The sequence below is a fragment of the Astyanax mexicanus genome, chromosome 24 (genome assembly GCF_023375975.1).
Source record: "Astyanax mexicanus isolate ESR-SI-001 chromosome 24, AstMex3_surface, whole genome shotgun sequence".
NCBI lineage: Eukaryota > Metazoa > Chordata > Actinopteri > Characiformes > Acestrorhamphidae > Astyanax > Astyanax mexicanus.
In genome coordinates this window covers 28,806,893-28,821,686 of record NC_064431.1, presented here as the reverse complement: position 1 = coordinate 28,821,686, position 14,794 = coordinate 28,806,893, and the positions used below count along the sequence as shown (strand labels likewise).

At 38.2% G+C, this 14,794-nt stretch overlaps 1 protein-coding gene across 24 annotated transcripts in view; it reads right to left on the bottom strand.

The window, feature by feature from the left end:
- itpr1b (inositol 1,4,5-trisphosphate receptor, type 1b) overlaps positions 1-14,794 on the bottom strand; it is a 227,391-nt gene that overhangs the window by 185,454 nt on the left and 27,143 nt on the right. For all 24 annotated transcript variants that reach the window (XM_049471933.1, XM_049471931.1, XM_049471935.1 and 21 more), the window contains exons 4-7: positions 11,447-11,562; positions 10,061-10,147; positions 8,790-8,948; positions 279-377 (exon numbers count right to left, since the gene is read on the bottom strand). In XM_049471933.1, coding sequence (XP_049327890.1) covers positions 279-377; positions 8,790-8,948; positions 10,061-10,147; positions 11,447-11,562 — 461 coding nt within the window. The remainder of the gene's footprint in view (positions 1-278; positions 378-8,789; positions 8,949-10,060; positions 10,148-11,446; positions 11,563-14,794) is intronic.

The following is a 14,794-nucleotide window of genomic DNA, read 5'->3' as shown; positions in this document are numbered from 1 at the left end:
TCAGAGAAAAGGCACAGCTGAATGTGACATGAGTGCAGTTCATTCTGAATGATGTGTCTTTTCTGTGCTACACAGGCACAGCCAATGGTGGGACATCTATTTAAAATTCATTTAATTATTTGTATGCTATGAGGTTTATAATCTTGCAACAAGGTTAAAGACAAATATATATATATATATATATATATATATATATAAACTTTTACAATCATGCAATAGCAAGCCAAATAATTACTCAGTCCTCTCAGTATGAAGCTCTAATGAAAGCAGGTTCATACCTCGTTGCATCCTGGATTGTCCACCAGTTGATGAGTGCTGGCGTGGAGAGGCTGCCCAGCATTTACAGGGTTCAACACCACTTTGTCTCCGATCACCACCTGCAGAGAGAGAGACACACAACGTACACTTAAAACTCATAAAAATATAACGCTTAACTTAATAATAATAGTGACAGTGAGGACCTGTAGTGACTTCAACACAATTTATCATAACGTATGGCCAACATTTTAACATTGCTTCCTTTAAAAACTCCAATATTAATCACAAAACACTTAAAATTGTATTTGACAGTTGAATTGAACTAAAATAGAAATATTGCGTGAATAGACTTTAAAATAGATCTAAATTTATAAACAAGATGAAGAGAAAGAGAAAGGGAGAGAAAAAAAAGAGAAAGGGAGAGAAAGTTGAGAGAGGGAAAAAGAGATATAATCAATACAGTCTAAAAACTGTCAATTACAATAGTAATTAATGTTAATTAACCTTAGTGAATTGTTTATTTATATGTGAACTGTTTATATATGTTTTATGTTTTTTTTTCAATTAATGAATCAATTAATTTATTAATAAATGCTATGGCAATACTGTCATTTACTATGGTTATGCCAATAAAACTTATTTGGATTAAACTAAACTGAAATAAAATTGAAAGGGAGAGAGAGAATAAGAGAGAGAAAGAAAGAAAGAAAGAGAGAGGAGATAAAGAGAAAAAAAGAAAGAAAGAAAGAAAGAAAGAAAGAAAGAAAGAGGACAAAGAGAAAGAAAGAAAGAAAGAAAGAAAGAGGACATAAAGAGAGAAAAAAGGAAGAAAGGAAGAAAGAGGAGATAAAGAGAAAGAAAGAAAGAACGAAAGAAAGAAAGAGGGGATAAAGAGAAAGAAAGAAAGAAAGAAAGAAAGAAAGAAAGAAAGAGGAGATAAAGTGAAAAAAGGAAGAAAGAAAGAAAGAAAGAAAGAAAGAAGAGATAAAGAGAAAGAAAGAAAGAAAGAAAGAAAGAAAGAAAGAAAGAAAGAAAGAAAGACGGAGATAAAGAGAAAGAAAGGAAGAAAGAAAGAAAGAAATGAGATAAAGAGAAAGAAAGGAAGAAAGAAAGAAAGAAAGGAGATAAAGAGAAAGAAAGAAAGAAAGAAAGAAAGAGGAGATAAAGAGAAAGAAAGAAAGAAAGAAAGAAAGAAAGAAAGAAAGAAAGAAAGAAAGAAAGAAAGAACGAGGAGAAAGAGAAAGAAAAAGAAAGAAAGAAAGAAAGAAAGAAAGAAAGAAAGAAAGAAAGAAAGAAAGAAAGAAAGATGGTTCAGATTTCAAGGTTGAGGCATAAGAAAAGGAAGAAGCAGTGTTCTCTGGACTCTGGTCCAGGTTTTCAGGTGTATAAAGACAGTCTCTTTCTCCTCACTCTGTCTCTAAGTGAGTCATGTTTCTATTCTGTTGGCGAGGCCGCCTGCTGACTCAACCGCGCTGGAAGATGTACAGATGCTCAGGTGAACATGATTTAAATAAGGTCACTTTATTGAAACTGATGCCAGTTAAACACAAACACATTCACCACCTCTTCCTTTACTATACACTATAACTATTCTATAAAGCATAACAATGGAAGAGACACTGTGATTATCACAGTAGTAGTCTGTAGTTGTATTATTTTCACAGCAAATATTAAACTAGCACAACAGAATGGGAAAATAATTATCAATATAGAGTTAAACTTCACCATTTACCATTATATTTTTCAATGTTATGTTTTAAATGGGTAGTGCATGAATTTCATTTTGTAAACCAATTAAAATGTTGTAAAAGCACACCACTGGCTTCCTGTAAATATATAGCTATTTTTGTACTGCTACTCCTACAACAAATTGATGATGTTATTAATTAAATGTTGCCAGATAGCAAAATCTATTAGAATGTATTGTATTTATGTGTTGTAACAGTTTATTATTAGCTTCTGAAGTATTTAAAACCTAATAAATAACTATAATAAACGTAAAAATAAATTTTAAGCCATTAAAGCATAAAATGAGTCTTATTTTAAAGTAGTTCCGTTTGTTGTATTTTTAATACAAAAAAATACTTATACCTAAAAATATTTATTTTATTAGTTATTATATAGTCAGTTGAAAAAAAAAATCTAAAGACGCAAGACTATTTCATACACAGTAACTTACCAAGACCTACATTTTGTATGAAATAATAATAGTGTTAAAAAATGAGCGCATAGGCGCAGAGTGGTCCAGCAGTCTAAAGCACTGCCACTATGAGCAGGAGGTCGCAGGTTCAAACCCCCACTCATGCAGCTTTGCCATCAAGCTGCCGGCGCTCAGAGGGAGCACAATTGGCCCTGCTGCCTCCGGGTGGGTAGATGGCGCTCTTTCCCCACATCACTCATAGGGTGATGTCCGCAGCACAGGGCGTCTGTGAGCTGATGTATCAGAACCGAGTCGCTGCGCTTTCCTCCAAGAGCGCTGTGATGCTGCTCGGCAATGCTGCATCAGCAGCAGTTCGAAAAGAAGCGGTGGCTGACTTTACATGTATCGGAGGAAGCATGTGTTAGTCTTCACCCTCCTGGTGTGTTGGGGCATTACTAGTGATAGGGGGAGTCATAATTAGTGGGTTGGGTAATTGGCCGTGTAAATTAAAAAGGAAAATGTCTCAAAATGTTCTTAAAAATGTTTGTGATATAACCGAGACAGACCCCTAGTGGACAGTTTCAGTAATCACCGTCTACACACAAAGGAAACCCTGAAGAAATTATACATTCGTTATCCAGCTAAACAGCCGACACTTTAAATAACCGGCAAAACGGCACATTCTGATACACAGCCGCTGTACACTTTGTCCCTGGCAAATATCCAGTTGGAGACGAGGAGAAGAAGGCCAGGCTGGATCTCCCAGATGAACAACATGCTCTGAGGCGTGGGCTTCAGTGCCTGCACCATTAGAAGAACTGATGTCAGTCTGAGGAGAGCCTGAATACACTCTGGACCTTTTAAGATGATGAAGAATGAGTTCAAACCTGTAGCCCATTTAACCATATAAAGCTATTTATTTCAGTCCTGGTCTTGAGGAGAAATTTAAGTCCTTGTTCCCTTTTCGAAAACTGAGATTTGCATATTAAAACGTATCTCAAAATTAAAGGTGACCGATACAACCCTAGGATATTATCGCAATATTTCATGGCATTTTTGAGATAACAATATTTTTTATATGAATAAACTACAAGATAAATACTAAATAATTATTCAGTATAAATATATCAGTTTCCTACATTCAACAGAAACAAAAAATCTGTAATCATTGTCTTTATTTTATAAACATTAGCTGACCAAGACTATTTTGTTATGTTTTATATAGAGGCATTAAGAGACACTAGTAAGGACACCTAAATAGCAGTAAATAGCAAAACAAATATAAAAAAAAAAAAAAATTGGTTTGAATCCCAGTCATGCAGCTTGCCATCAGCTGCCGGAGCCCTGAAAAAGCACAACTGGCCTTAGATGGCCTTAGAGGGTAGATGGCGCTCTTTTCCCACTCATCACTCCTAGGGTGATGTACAACATCAGCAGTAATTCCAAAAGAGGTGGAGTCTGACTTCACATGTGTCAGAGGAGGCATGTGCTGGTCTTCACCCTCCTTGTGTTGAGGAGACACTAGGGATGGGGGATATACAGCAGTTGTAGTTGCAGTTGACTGGGCGGTTTAATTGGCCAGAAAAATTGGGAGAAAAACTTGAGAAATTATGTAAATATTATATAAATATTTAGCCTGTCAAACATTTTTTTTGCGAAATTATTGTGTTTGAATAAATATTGTGTTTGTTAAAATATTGTCCAGCCTTAAGAGAGAACATGATCTTCTCACACTGAGAGCCCTGAAACCATCTCAAACAGATGCTGCAGACTGAGGTTAGACTAAAACATAAATAACTAAAATTGCGCAGGCAAATATTGGCCAGAATCCACACTTTATATCTGAGGAAGCATTTGTTTGGATGACTCACACAGCCTACAGATTAGCAAACATGTGAAACACACAATCTGTCAGCTTCTCTATAGACATAATGATCCTAAAAGAATCCTCATTGTACATCGTATTCTACAGGTTACAGGTTACATGTACAGGGGTTGGCCAATGAAACTGAAACACCTGCCATGGCTAAATTGGAGCAGCCTGGTGGCCAATCTTCATTAATTGCACATTACACCAGTAAGAGCAGAGTGTGAAGGTTCAATTAGCAGAGTAAGAGCACAGTTTTACACAAAATATTGCAATGCACACAACATTATGGGTGACATACCAGAGTTCAAAAGAGGACAAATTGTTGGTGCACGTCTTGCTGGAGCATCTGTGACCAAGACAGCAAGTCTTTGTGATGTATCAAGAGCCACGGTATCCAGGGTAATGTCAGCATACCACCAAGAAGAACCAACCACATCCAACAGGATTAACTGTGGACGCTGTAAGAGGAAGTTGTCTGAAAGGGATGTTCGGGTGCTAACCCGGATTGTATCTCAAAAACATAAACCCACAGCTGCTCAAATCACGGCAGAATTCAATGTGCACCTCAACTCTCCTGTTTCCACCAGAACTGTCCGTCACCACAATTAATTATTGTGGTCTAAAACCAGGTGTTTCAGTTTCATTGTCCAACCCCTGTATATACACATGAGGGCCTACATGCTAGGCACATTTTGCTTTTTAATTATTTGTTAAGTTACAAACAGGTTTGATAGTTGAAGGAAATATAAAAACCAGGACTGGTAAAGCACTGGTGTCATGCTTCTCTTGCTCTAAAAGTCTTTAGGGACCAAAGTTCAGACCATTTTTGGTGTATACCATCTAAGCACAGCAGAAACCAGATCAGCAGTTCTATATAAAGACAAAAAAAGACTATAGCTAATTAGCAGAGTCATCACAGGCTGAGACCCTATCCACATCTGGATCTGGATCTAGATCGTTTTAAAAACAGAAATTTCCCGCTTTCCATTTGTGAACATATTTCCGTCCACAAGGAGATGAAACTACACACATGAGAATGCTGATAGCTCATTCAGAGAGACAGCAAAACACCACAAAAAAGTAAACTCAGAGGTTTAATACCAAATTACACACTGCTGATACCCAAATACAGCTCTGAAAACCAAATTAAGAGACCACTTCAGTTTCTGAATCAGTTCCTCTAATTTTGATATTTATAGGTATATGTTTAAATACAATGAACATTGTTGTTTTATTCTATTTAAACTACAGACAACATTTCTCCCAAATTTCAAATAAGAATATTGTCATTTAGAGCATTTATTTGGAGTAAATGAGAAATGGCTGAAATAACAAAAAAGAGGCAGAGCTTTCAGACCTCAAATAATGCAAAGAAAAGTTTATATTCATATAGTCAATAATCAATATTTGGTGGAATAACCCTGTTTTTTATTCACAGTTTTCATGCATCTTGGCATCATGTTCTCCTCCACCAGTCTTACACACTGCTTTTGGATAACTTTATGCTGCTTTACTCCTGGTGCAAAAATTCAAGCAGTTCAGTTTGGTTTGATGGCTTGTGATCATCCATCTTCCTCTTGATTATATTCCAGAGGTTTTTAATTTGGTGAAATCAAAAAACTCTTTATTTTTAAGTGGTCTCCATTTTTTTTCAGAGCTGTATGTGTAGTTTACTACATAGGAAGTTATGCTGTATTTCTGATTTAACCAAAAACATTAATGCGTTGCTACGTTAAAAACAATTCTGTCCACCTTAAAGAGTACTTCAAAGAGAAAATCTCAATTTTAAGTGTGAAAAGGAGGCAAAAATGCAAACAAATTCTATTTTTTTCAGTGGATGTGAATCATTGGTTTAGCACAGAGTTCTAAACTTCCATGATCTCAATAGAAGACCACAATCTTTGTAGATACATAAAAAAATTAACTAGCTATGATGAATTAAGAGTGTTTGTGCCAAATGCATCTGCCTAGCACATTTTAACATGTAGCTTTTAGACGTTTTCTTCCCTTTCTATCTCAGAACCCAAATTACTAAGTTCTTCTTTCTGTTTATGTTTCTAATTTCTAATTACCCATAATAAAGTGTGCCATCTATTTTAGAACTGCCAATGTACTAGAGGAAATCATCAAGTCTGTCAAGTGGTGGGGGGAAGAGAGCATCATCTACCCACCCAAAGAGAGCAAGGCCAACTGTGCTCTCTCAGACTCCGGCTGCTGATGGCAAGCAGCATAAACTGGCATGATTCAAACCAGTGGGGTTATTTTACCAGTAATGTATAGACTGGGCAATGTCTTTTTTGGACAATTCACACTGTTAATACCCAGAAAACATCTGCAAACTGATGGCTAAGTGAATGAGAATGAAGGTGCACTGTGTGCATTTTAGATATGCTTTTTAGTAAATGGAAATTAATTCATTATTCATTCGTTTTACTCTTTCACCACAGACCTTGAACTTAATTTAAAAGGTGTTTTTCAAGCCACCACCATCCTTATTACCATTTTTATAACCATTACCATGACAACCCAAGTATGTTATCTGTCAGAGTGAGTCTAAGAGTCAAACACAGTGTTCAGAGCACACTGCACAGTTTGGGCCTGGCACCTTATTTTGTTTCTCTAAAAGCCCTCTGGGATGCAAATCATGCCCTGGGGTGAAAAAGCATTTCAGAAAATAAACTACCTACCACACAGAAACATGCACAGACTGTGTGCTACAAAGTGCATACACAGAACTGACTAAAATGAAAGCTAAAACACCTCCTATAAAGCATTGCTCTACCTAGTGTGGTAGGCCCTGGGGTTAGGGGCGTGACCACTGTGACCCGGAAGGAGGAAGCGCACAGATAACACAGACACGGGGAGCAAATGAACTCAAAACGTACCTTTTATTGCGGCTTTAAAACGCCCTCCACCACACCCAAAACAAACTTAAACAAACATAGCCCAATGGGGCTCTAGAGTCAGTATAATGAACTTTAGTTCGGTTAAAGGTCCGTGCAGCCTCAGCCCTCAGCTCCACAGGCAAGAGTCCCCCTTTCAGTGAGCCGAGGCTGAGTTTTTATACCTGTCCCAGCCGGCTGCTTAATCAGTCCTGAATGCACACCGGCTGGGACAGACATGGCTGTGAGTTCCGGCGTGGGGCGGACCCACGGTTCCCCCGCCTCCTCACGCCACACTAGACATGTCACAATTAAGCAATAATACACGAGAGGGAGTGCTATAATGTGTGATATTGGCAGTTCCATTATCGTATATTTGTTGAAAGAGTGTACGTTAAAAAGGATGAGAAAATATGATCTGTTTGGTTTCACTGCTGCTCTGTTTGTAGCTGCGCTGTTTGGTTTGTAAGCTCTGCATCGTTGCTAGGTTACCTGTATGTGGCGAAGTAATACATGGAGAGCTTTGGTTACAGTGCATTACCAGCTGATAATGGCACTCATAGAATGCCTTTTAGCCAATCACCCTAAAGGTTCGGAACTAACTGCCGTATAACTTTTTTAATAGACAACATACTGTTCCAATAGTCATTGCAATTAAAGATTTTATCATAATTATTTTTTTTTTCACTAATGAATATATTATTTTTAGATACAGGGGTTGGACAATGAAACTGAAACACCTGGTTTTAGAACACAATAATTTATTGTGGTGACGGACAGTTCTGGTGGAAACAGGAAAGTTGAGGTGCACATTGAATTCTGCCGTGAATTTTTTTTGTTACAATCCGGGTTAGCACCCGAACATCCCTTTCAGACAGCTTCCTCTTACAGCGTCCACAGTTAATCCTGTTGGATGTGGTTTGTCCTTCTTGGTGGTATGCTGACACTACCCTGGATACCATGGGTCTTGATGCATCACAAAGACTTGCTGTCTTGGTCATAGATGCTCCAGCAAGACGTGCACCAACAATTTGTCCTCTTTTGAACTCTGGTATGTCACCCATAATGTTGTGTGCATTGCAATATTTAGAGCAAAACTGTGCTCTTACCCTGCTAATTAAACCTTCACACTCTGCTCTTACTGGTGCAATAATGTGCAATTAATAAAGATTGGCCACCAGGCTGCTCCAATTTAGCCATGAAACCTCCCACACTAAAATGACAGGTGTTCGATTCTTCAACCCCTGTACATATAAAATAATATTTTAAATGAAGTCCATATACAACCTCAATCATGTTAATGGGATCTCCTCAGAATCTCAGAAAGATCCTTTTTTGGGGTGACGGATTGAATTAATTTTGATTTTTGCAATAAAAAGATAGTCAATAGTGGGGGGATGAGTCTCTACTCTTTACTCTGCTTCCTCATGAGGTTCATTCACACGTTCAACAGAAGCTCTGGTAGAGATTGAATCAGATAGAGTAGCTGACTGACTGACTGATGAAACCCACTGCAAAACCCAGATGCAGCACGCATTAAGTTTTCAGAACTTTCCCTCACAGTCGCTTTTACGTAATAACCCCGTCAGGCCCAGCTCTATCTTTGATTTTTTTTTTCAGTCCTGTACTGTGTACTCACACTGTCTCCTATAGACCGGAGTTTGTAGAAGGGTTGAATGTAGAACCAGGATCCCTCGTTTCCAGCCGAGTCCAGAGTCACTCGCATGGCGTTCTTCTCCAGCAGGGCAGGTAGACGCTTATTCACTGTCAGGTACTTATTGCTCTTCAAATGCAACAACTGCAAAACAGATGCATCAGTTATTTAACCACAATACCAGGTATTCTAGCTGTATGCAAATGTCGAGAGAGAAGAGCTGCAACAAATTACTATTTTAATACTATTTTTGTATTTTAGTACTATTTTTCGACTAATCTGACGATTATTTTATTTTTCTATTTCTTATTGGTGATGCTCCCTATCCAATGCATGATTTACAAGTAAACTGTTGATAGAATGTTATTGGAGAAATGTTCGATTAAATTTTTAAAAATAATTAAATAAATAAATAAATAATTAAAAAATAAATCAATCAATCTCTTTTATTGTGAGTAAGATTTTTGTTATAATTTAATTGATAAGGAAATGTATAGGTACTCAATGATTTTTATTGTTTAATTCATGTAAATTGGCATTTCCATTGTCAGTTCATTATTTTTTATATTATTATTTGTTTATTTATCAGTATTTACAGTATTTAAGTATTAATATTTCCTTTTAATTGCACTATTATTTTGCCTCTGTAAAATAAGTTGCCAGGTGTACAGTTTTCCAGCCGAACTAGGCTTGTTTGATAGACGTGGTTAAAAAAATGTAAATGTCACAGGATGCATTTCTTGGGGGGTACTTTTATATTTATAACTGTCACAAAAAAGTCACAACTGCAAACCATTCGAAATAAAAATTTACTGTTTTGTGAACATCTGTGGCAATCTTAGATATTGGGCTAGTTTAAGCTTCTGACGAACAGGTTTAAGATTTTTTTTAAGATTTTTTTTTTTTGCAGGACCTGGCAACCCTGGCTGCAGCTTGCCGTGACTCACTGTCTATGTTCTCTATCGCCCCAAAGACAACTTAAAGCTCTATATGTTGGGTTTAAAAACTTAGAATATGTTTAAATGTATAATTAGATGATGTGCAGTGAGTATGGCTGTTGTCTTGTCTCTTATCTGGTGTGTTTACATTGTGTGTAACGCGTGGACTACCTCTCCCACAAGGTGTAGTCCACTCCAGTCCACACTTTAACGGTGTGAAAACAATAGAATTCTGCTTTGACAAACGTTTATTAGTCGAAGTTGTCGATTATATCCACTATTCGTTGCAGCCCTACTGTAGAGAGCTGGCCAGTTTACCTGAATGACGTTGCCATATTGAATGACCGTTCCCAGCAGCTTCCTGTTCTCAGATTCGTTCTGTTTTTTCTCCAGATCAGCTGCATGCTGTAAAACACAGAGAAGTTACATGAAACACTACCTTAAGACAGACAATCTGACCTTCAGGAACTACTTTAATAAGTACTGATCTGCATGCAACAGTGTTTTCCCAGCTCAGTAACAGCTTGTTAATTAGCTCAATAGTTGGATCAGTTAATTAGCCTTGGCTGCGGGGAAAGCTGTACTACACTAGAGTGTCCAAATGTTTGTAGACACCCCTTCTAATAAGTGCATTTAGATTCAGATTTGCAAATATACACATGCATGTGCACATACACAGCTGTCTAGTGCCTGTAGAGAAGGACTTCCCATAGAATAGGACTCGATAGGAGCAGATAAACAAAAACTTTTTTACATCATGCCTAATGTGTTCTCTGTAAGAATGTTCTCTGTGGTTTTGATGAAGTATTTTTTGCACTATAATACGGCTTACTATCAACGAAAGTCTATTTTCTCGTCTATTTTCATACATAAGGTGCACCGGATTAAAAGAGAGACATTTTAAGCGACACTAGTAAGGAACAAGGGTGTCGCCATGTTTTCATTCTAATTCAGCAGGTCTCGCCAAGCTAAATAAACAAAACTGTAATTCTTAAAAAATAATAATTTGCTTTTAAAGTAAAAACGAGCGCTGGATGTTAATCTACACATATCTCTCCTGAAAACTGTTTATTTGGGTGGGTATTTACAGTAAGCTTTGATTTCAAGATCTCTACTAAGGCTGGGTGCAGCAGCATTAGCGCAAGTGGCTAACTGCTAGCCACAGTTTGTAAAAGCTCGTAAATGCTGCCCAACAGAGCTATACTGATGAAACCTGAGTGTTCCGGTAAGCCAGGGCAATATTAGCTAGCGTTCGTCTCACGTGGCAGTTAGTGCGCGGTTAGTGCTTAATGCTAATGATGCTCCAGCAGTGCTAGCCAATGTTAGCAGCGAGCTACAGGCTGATAAATACTCACCTCTGAACAGCAAATGAGCTAGCATCTTTGCAGCTAATGCTAATACTGCTGGATAACTAAACTGAAACTCCTTTAAAACACTGTACTTACTGTACTTTACTGTAGCAGAGTGGCTTTACTGCTCATTAATACTTGACTGGTAAAATGTATACATAGGGAGAACCGTATTATAAGGCACACTGACGATTTTTGGGAAAATAGATGTAGTAGAAAACATTCCCTGCACAATACAGACTGTTTTAATGTTCTTGAATGAGCAAGTGTGTTTTTAAAAGCAAGAGAGAGAGGGAGAAAGAGAGAGAGAGAGAGAGAGAGAGAGTGAGAGAAAGAGAGAGGGAGAGAGACATACATGTAGTTTGTTGAGCAGGACTGTGTCCGTGGTGCTGTTGCCTCCAGGTTTTGCTGCTTTCCAGAACTGCTTCTGTGCTGAGTATCTATTCATAGGACACAGCTTGAACAGACAGTCTGTGGAGGGAGACAGAGAAAAAATAAACCAAACAACACATGGCATTACTAATCCACCAAATATATCCAACAAACTATACAAACATCAACTGTATTCCAACAGCCTAACAAATGCTCTATAATTACTGAAGCTTTGTTTTAATGGGTTAATTTCCACACCAAAACATGTGTACAATGCATACAATAATACAGATACAGAATACAGCAGCAGAAGTTGCACTTCTGTCAACCAAGGACAGAAAACTGAGGCTGCAGTGAGAACAGGCTCACAAACACTGGACCAAACATATTTGGTCCATAGTACATACTACATAGCCTGTAGTAACATTATGTGATATATATATATATATATATATATATATATATATTTATTTATTTATTTATTTACCCTTATATTTTATATCTCACTCATTCTTGTGCTGACTGAGGGTCAAAAAAGTATGTTTGATTTGAGCCACAGTTAGCTTCAACAATGCAAGTCTGTGCTCTGGTGTCTAGCCTACTAGCTGCCTCAGCTACGCCAAACATGACATAAGCCTTTTACAACATTTAGCCCTTTTGGTCATGCTAACACTAGTTACTTGACTTTGTGGTCTCAGACAGTACATTTTATTATCAGTTCTTGTGTCAGTTAGTCAACAGCAAACGTACTGAGCTGTCTGATACTTTGTGGATTGCTAGCTGAGCTAGCTAAGCAAGAACCAACAAACCACAGAAAAATCACAAAGCAAATTCATCTCAAACCAGTTTCTTATAAAAAGAACTATGAGCTCAGTGTTCAAACAGGATTAACTGTGGACGCTGTAAGAGGAAGCTGTCTGAAAGGGATGTTCGGGTGCTAACCCGGATTGTATCCAAAAAACATAAAACCATGGCTGCTCAAATCATGGCAGAATTCAATTCTCCACTCTCCTGTTTCCACCAGAACTGTCTGTCGGGACAATAAATTATTGTGGTTTAAAACCAGGTGTTTTAGTTTCATTGTCCAACCCCCGTATATGCACTGTCCAATTACTTTTGCCATGTCCCCTGCATGTGGGGCAGTAAATGTGAATTTCTCCCACCTGTACACATGGACCAGACACTGCCAGTCATGATCATTACCAGCCACTGTGAAATGTCCTTTGCATCTGGCAGCTACCATCAGCCTTTGCTTTCTTGAACTACAAACAATCACTTATTGTTTTACCATGAGCATAATGTGTGTATGACTGTGTGCCCAGGTATTAATTAGCACTCTGTCCTGGGTAAATGCTGTAGTGCCCGATGCAGTCCTCCAGGTGGATGGTGGTTTCTGGATAAGAGTACGCTGTGCGCTATTGGCTGCCGTTTTTCACCAGTGTTTGGATGAGTGCTGAGTATGAATGTTTGTGTGTAAAAAATGTAAATTGTAAAGCGTCCTCGGGTTTCTAGGAAGGCATATACAAGTTGAACTTCATCAATAAAGTATAAAAAATGTTTTTAATGATATATAGCAATATCAATATATTGTTCCACCCTTATTGTACTGAGAGGACTGTCTAAAAGTCTAAAAGAGGGCCAAATCTACAGGACTGAACGCTGAATAAAAGGCCTCTTATTCTGGCAGACTGTGGTGTAATGTGTTTCATCCTCTAGGTTATCATTTTGTAGACAAGGACATCATTTCATCACCATGTAAATGTGACCTGGGGAGACAGCTGTCCCTGATATGAAACACATATCAGTTTATCAGTGAGGAGAGAAAGTAAACGGGAAAAGGAAATATAAAGAGATGAGCAAGAGGGGAGAGAAGAAGAGAGGAGATTAAGTGAGACACGGATAAAAATAGTCCCTTGTCCACTGAGTGCGGAGAGAGGAACTTGGCCAACACTACTGCTGATGTCCTGGGATTTCCAGAGCGGGAGAATGATGCACAGGATGCAGGGAAGGTAGAGAGGTGGGAAGTGGGAAAGAAAGTGGGGCAAAAGAAAAGGATAGAAGAGATTTTTTCAGTAGGGAAGGAAAAGATTAAACAACAGAATTGAAAACATTTAGGGTTCATAAGTTCACAAACACAGAGCGAGAGAGAGAGAATGAGGACGAGGCCTGCAGAGAGTCCTGACCTCAACCTGATAGAACACTTTTGGGATGAATTAGAATTTAGGGCGTTTCCAGAAGAATGTTCAGAAATTCCCATAAACACACTCCTAAACCATGTGGAAATCTCTAAAGCTGTTACAGCTTAAACCCTATGGTCAACCAACAGCAGAACATGTTGAAAAATATGTTCAAATGCTTTTAAAGGAGAACTTCAGTGTGAAATTGATTTTGGGTGTAGTAAAACATGATAAAGAGTACAAACCTTTGTTGAACAGCACATCTCCGCTCTCCCGCAGTTTTCTGAGATCTAGTAATTTTGTGCAGTTTGTCCAAACATGCTTTAGAATGGATGATATGGGGCATATTTTGCCCCTGCAGATAAATCGCTTTTTACACTGTTACCCAGGTTCAAATTATCTCCACACCTCATTAGTAGAATCCAGAGAGCCCTGACATTTAAAACGAGGCATTAATAACTTTAGAGGCGCACAAAAAGCTTATTAAAACCCACTGTTCACAACCCGTAGCATCATCTTAAACTAAAATCATGATCAGTAGAATGATAGAATGACGAGCACGAAATGTTGCAGTCTGGAGAGGCACAAACGTGAACGAATCTGTCTTCTTTTCCCTTCGTCTTTTCCTCTGTTATGCTGGCTAAATCTGCAGTCACGGGACCTGGGATGTAGGTTATGCTACAGGTTGTAACCAGTGTTTTTTTATAAGCTTCTTGTGCACTTTTAAAGTTAATAATGCCTTTCCAGGTTTTACCAATGAGATGTGGAGCTACTTTGAGCCTTGATAACTGTCTGAAAAGCGATTTATCTTCAGGGGAAAAATATGCCCCATTAAAACCCATTTTAGCCTGTTCGAACAAACTGCACAAAATGACCGGATCTCGGAAAGCTGCGGGAGAGCTGAGGTGGGCTATTCAACAAAAGGTTAGTACTCTACACCCAAAGTCCTTTTCACATCGAAGTTCTCCTTTAATGGTTAAAATCAGGCAGGTGGGTTCTATTCTATGAAGCTCTTGCTTACAGAAGTTTCCAGCTCCAGTTCTACAGGCTTGCCCCGCTGCACAGGTTTGTGCTTAATCTGTTGTAACACAACTCATTTGATTATGCAGATACTGATCAGGTCCTTCATGAGTTGAAGTGGGAGCACTGGAGCA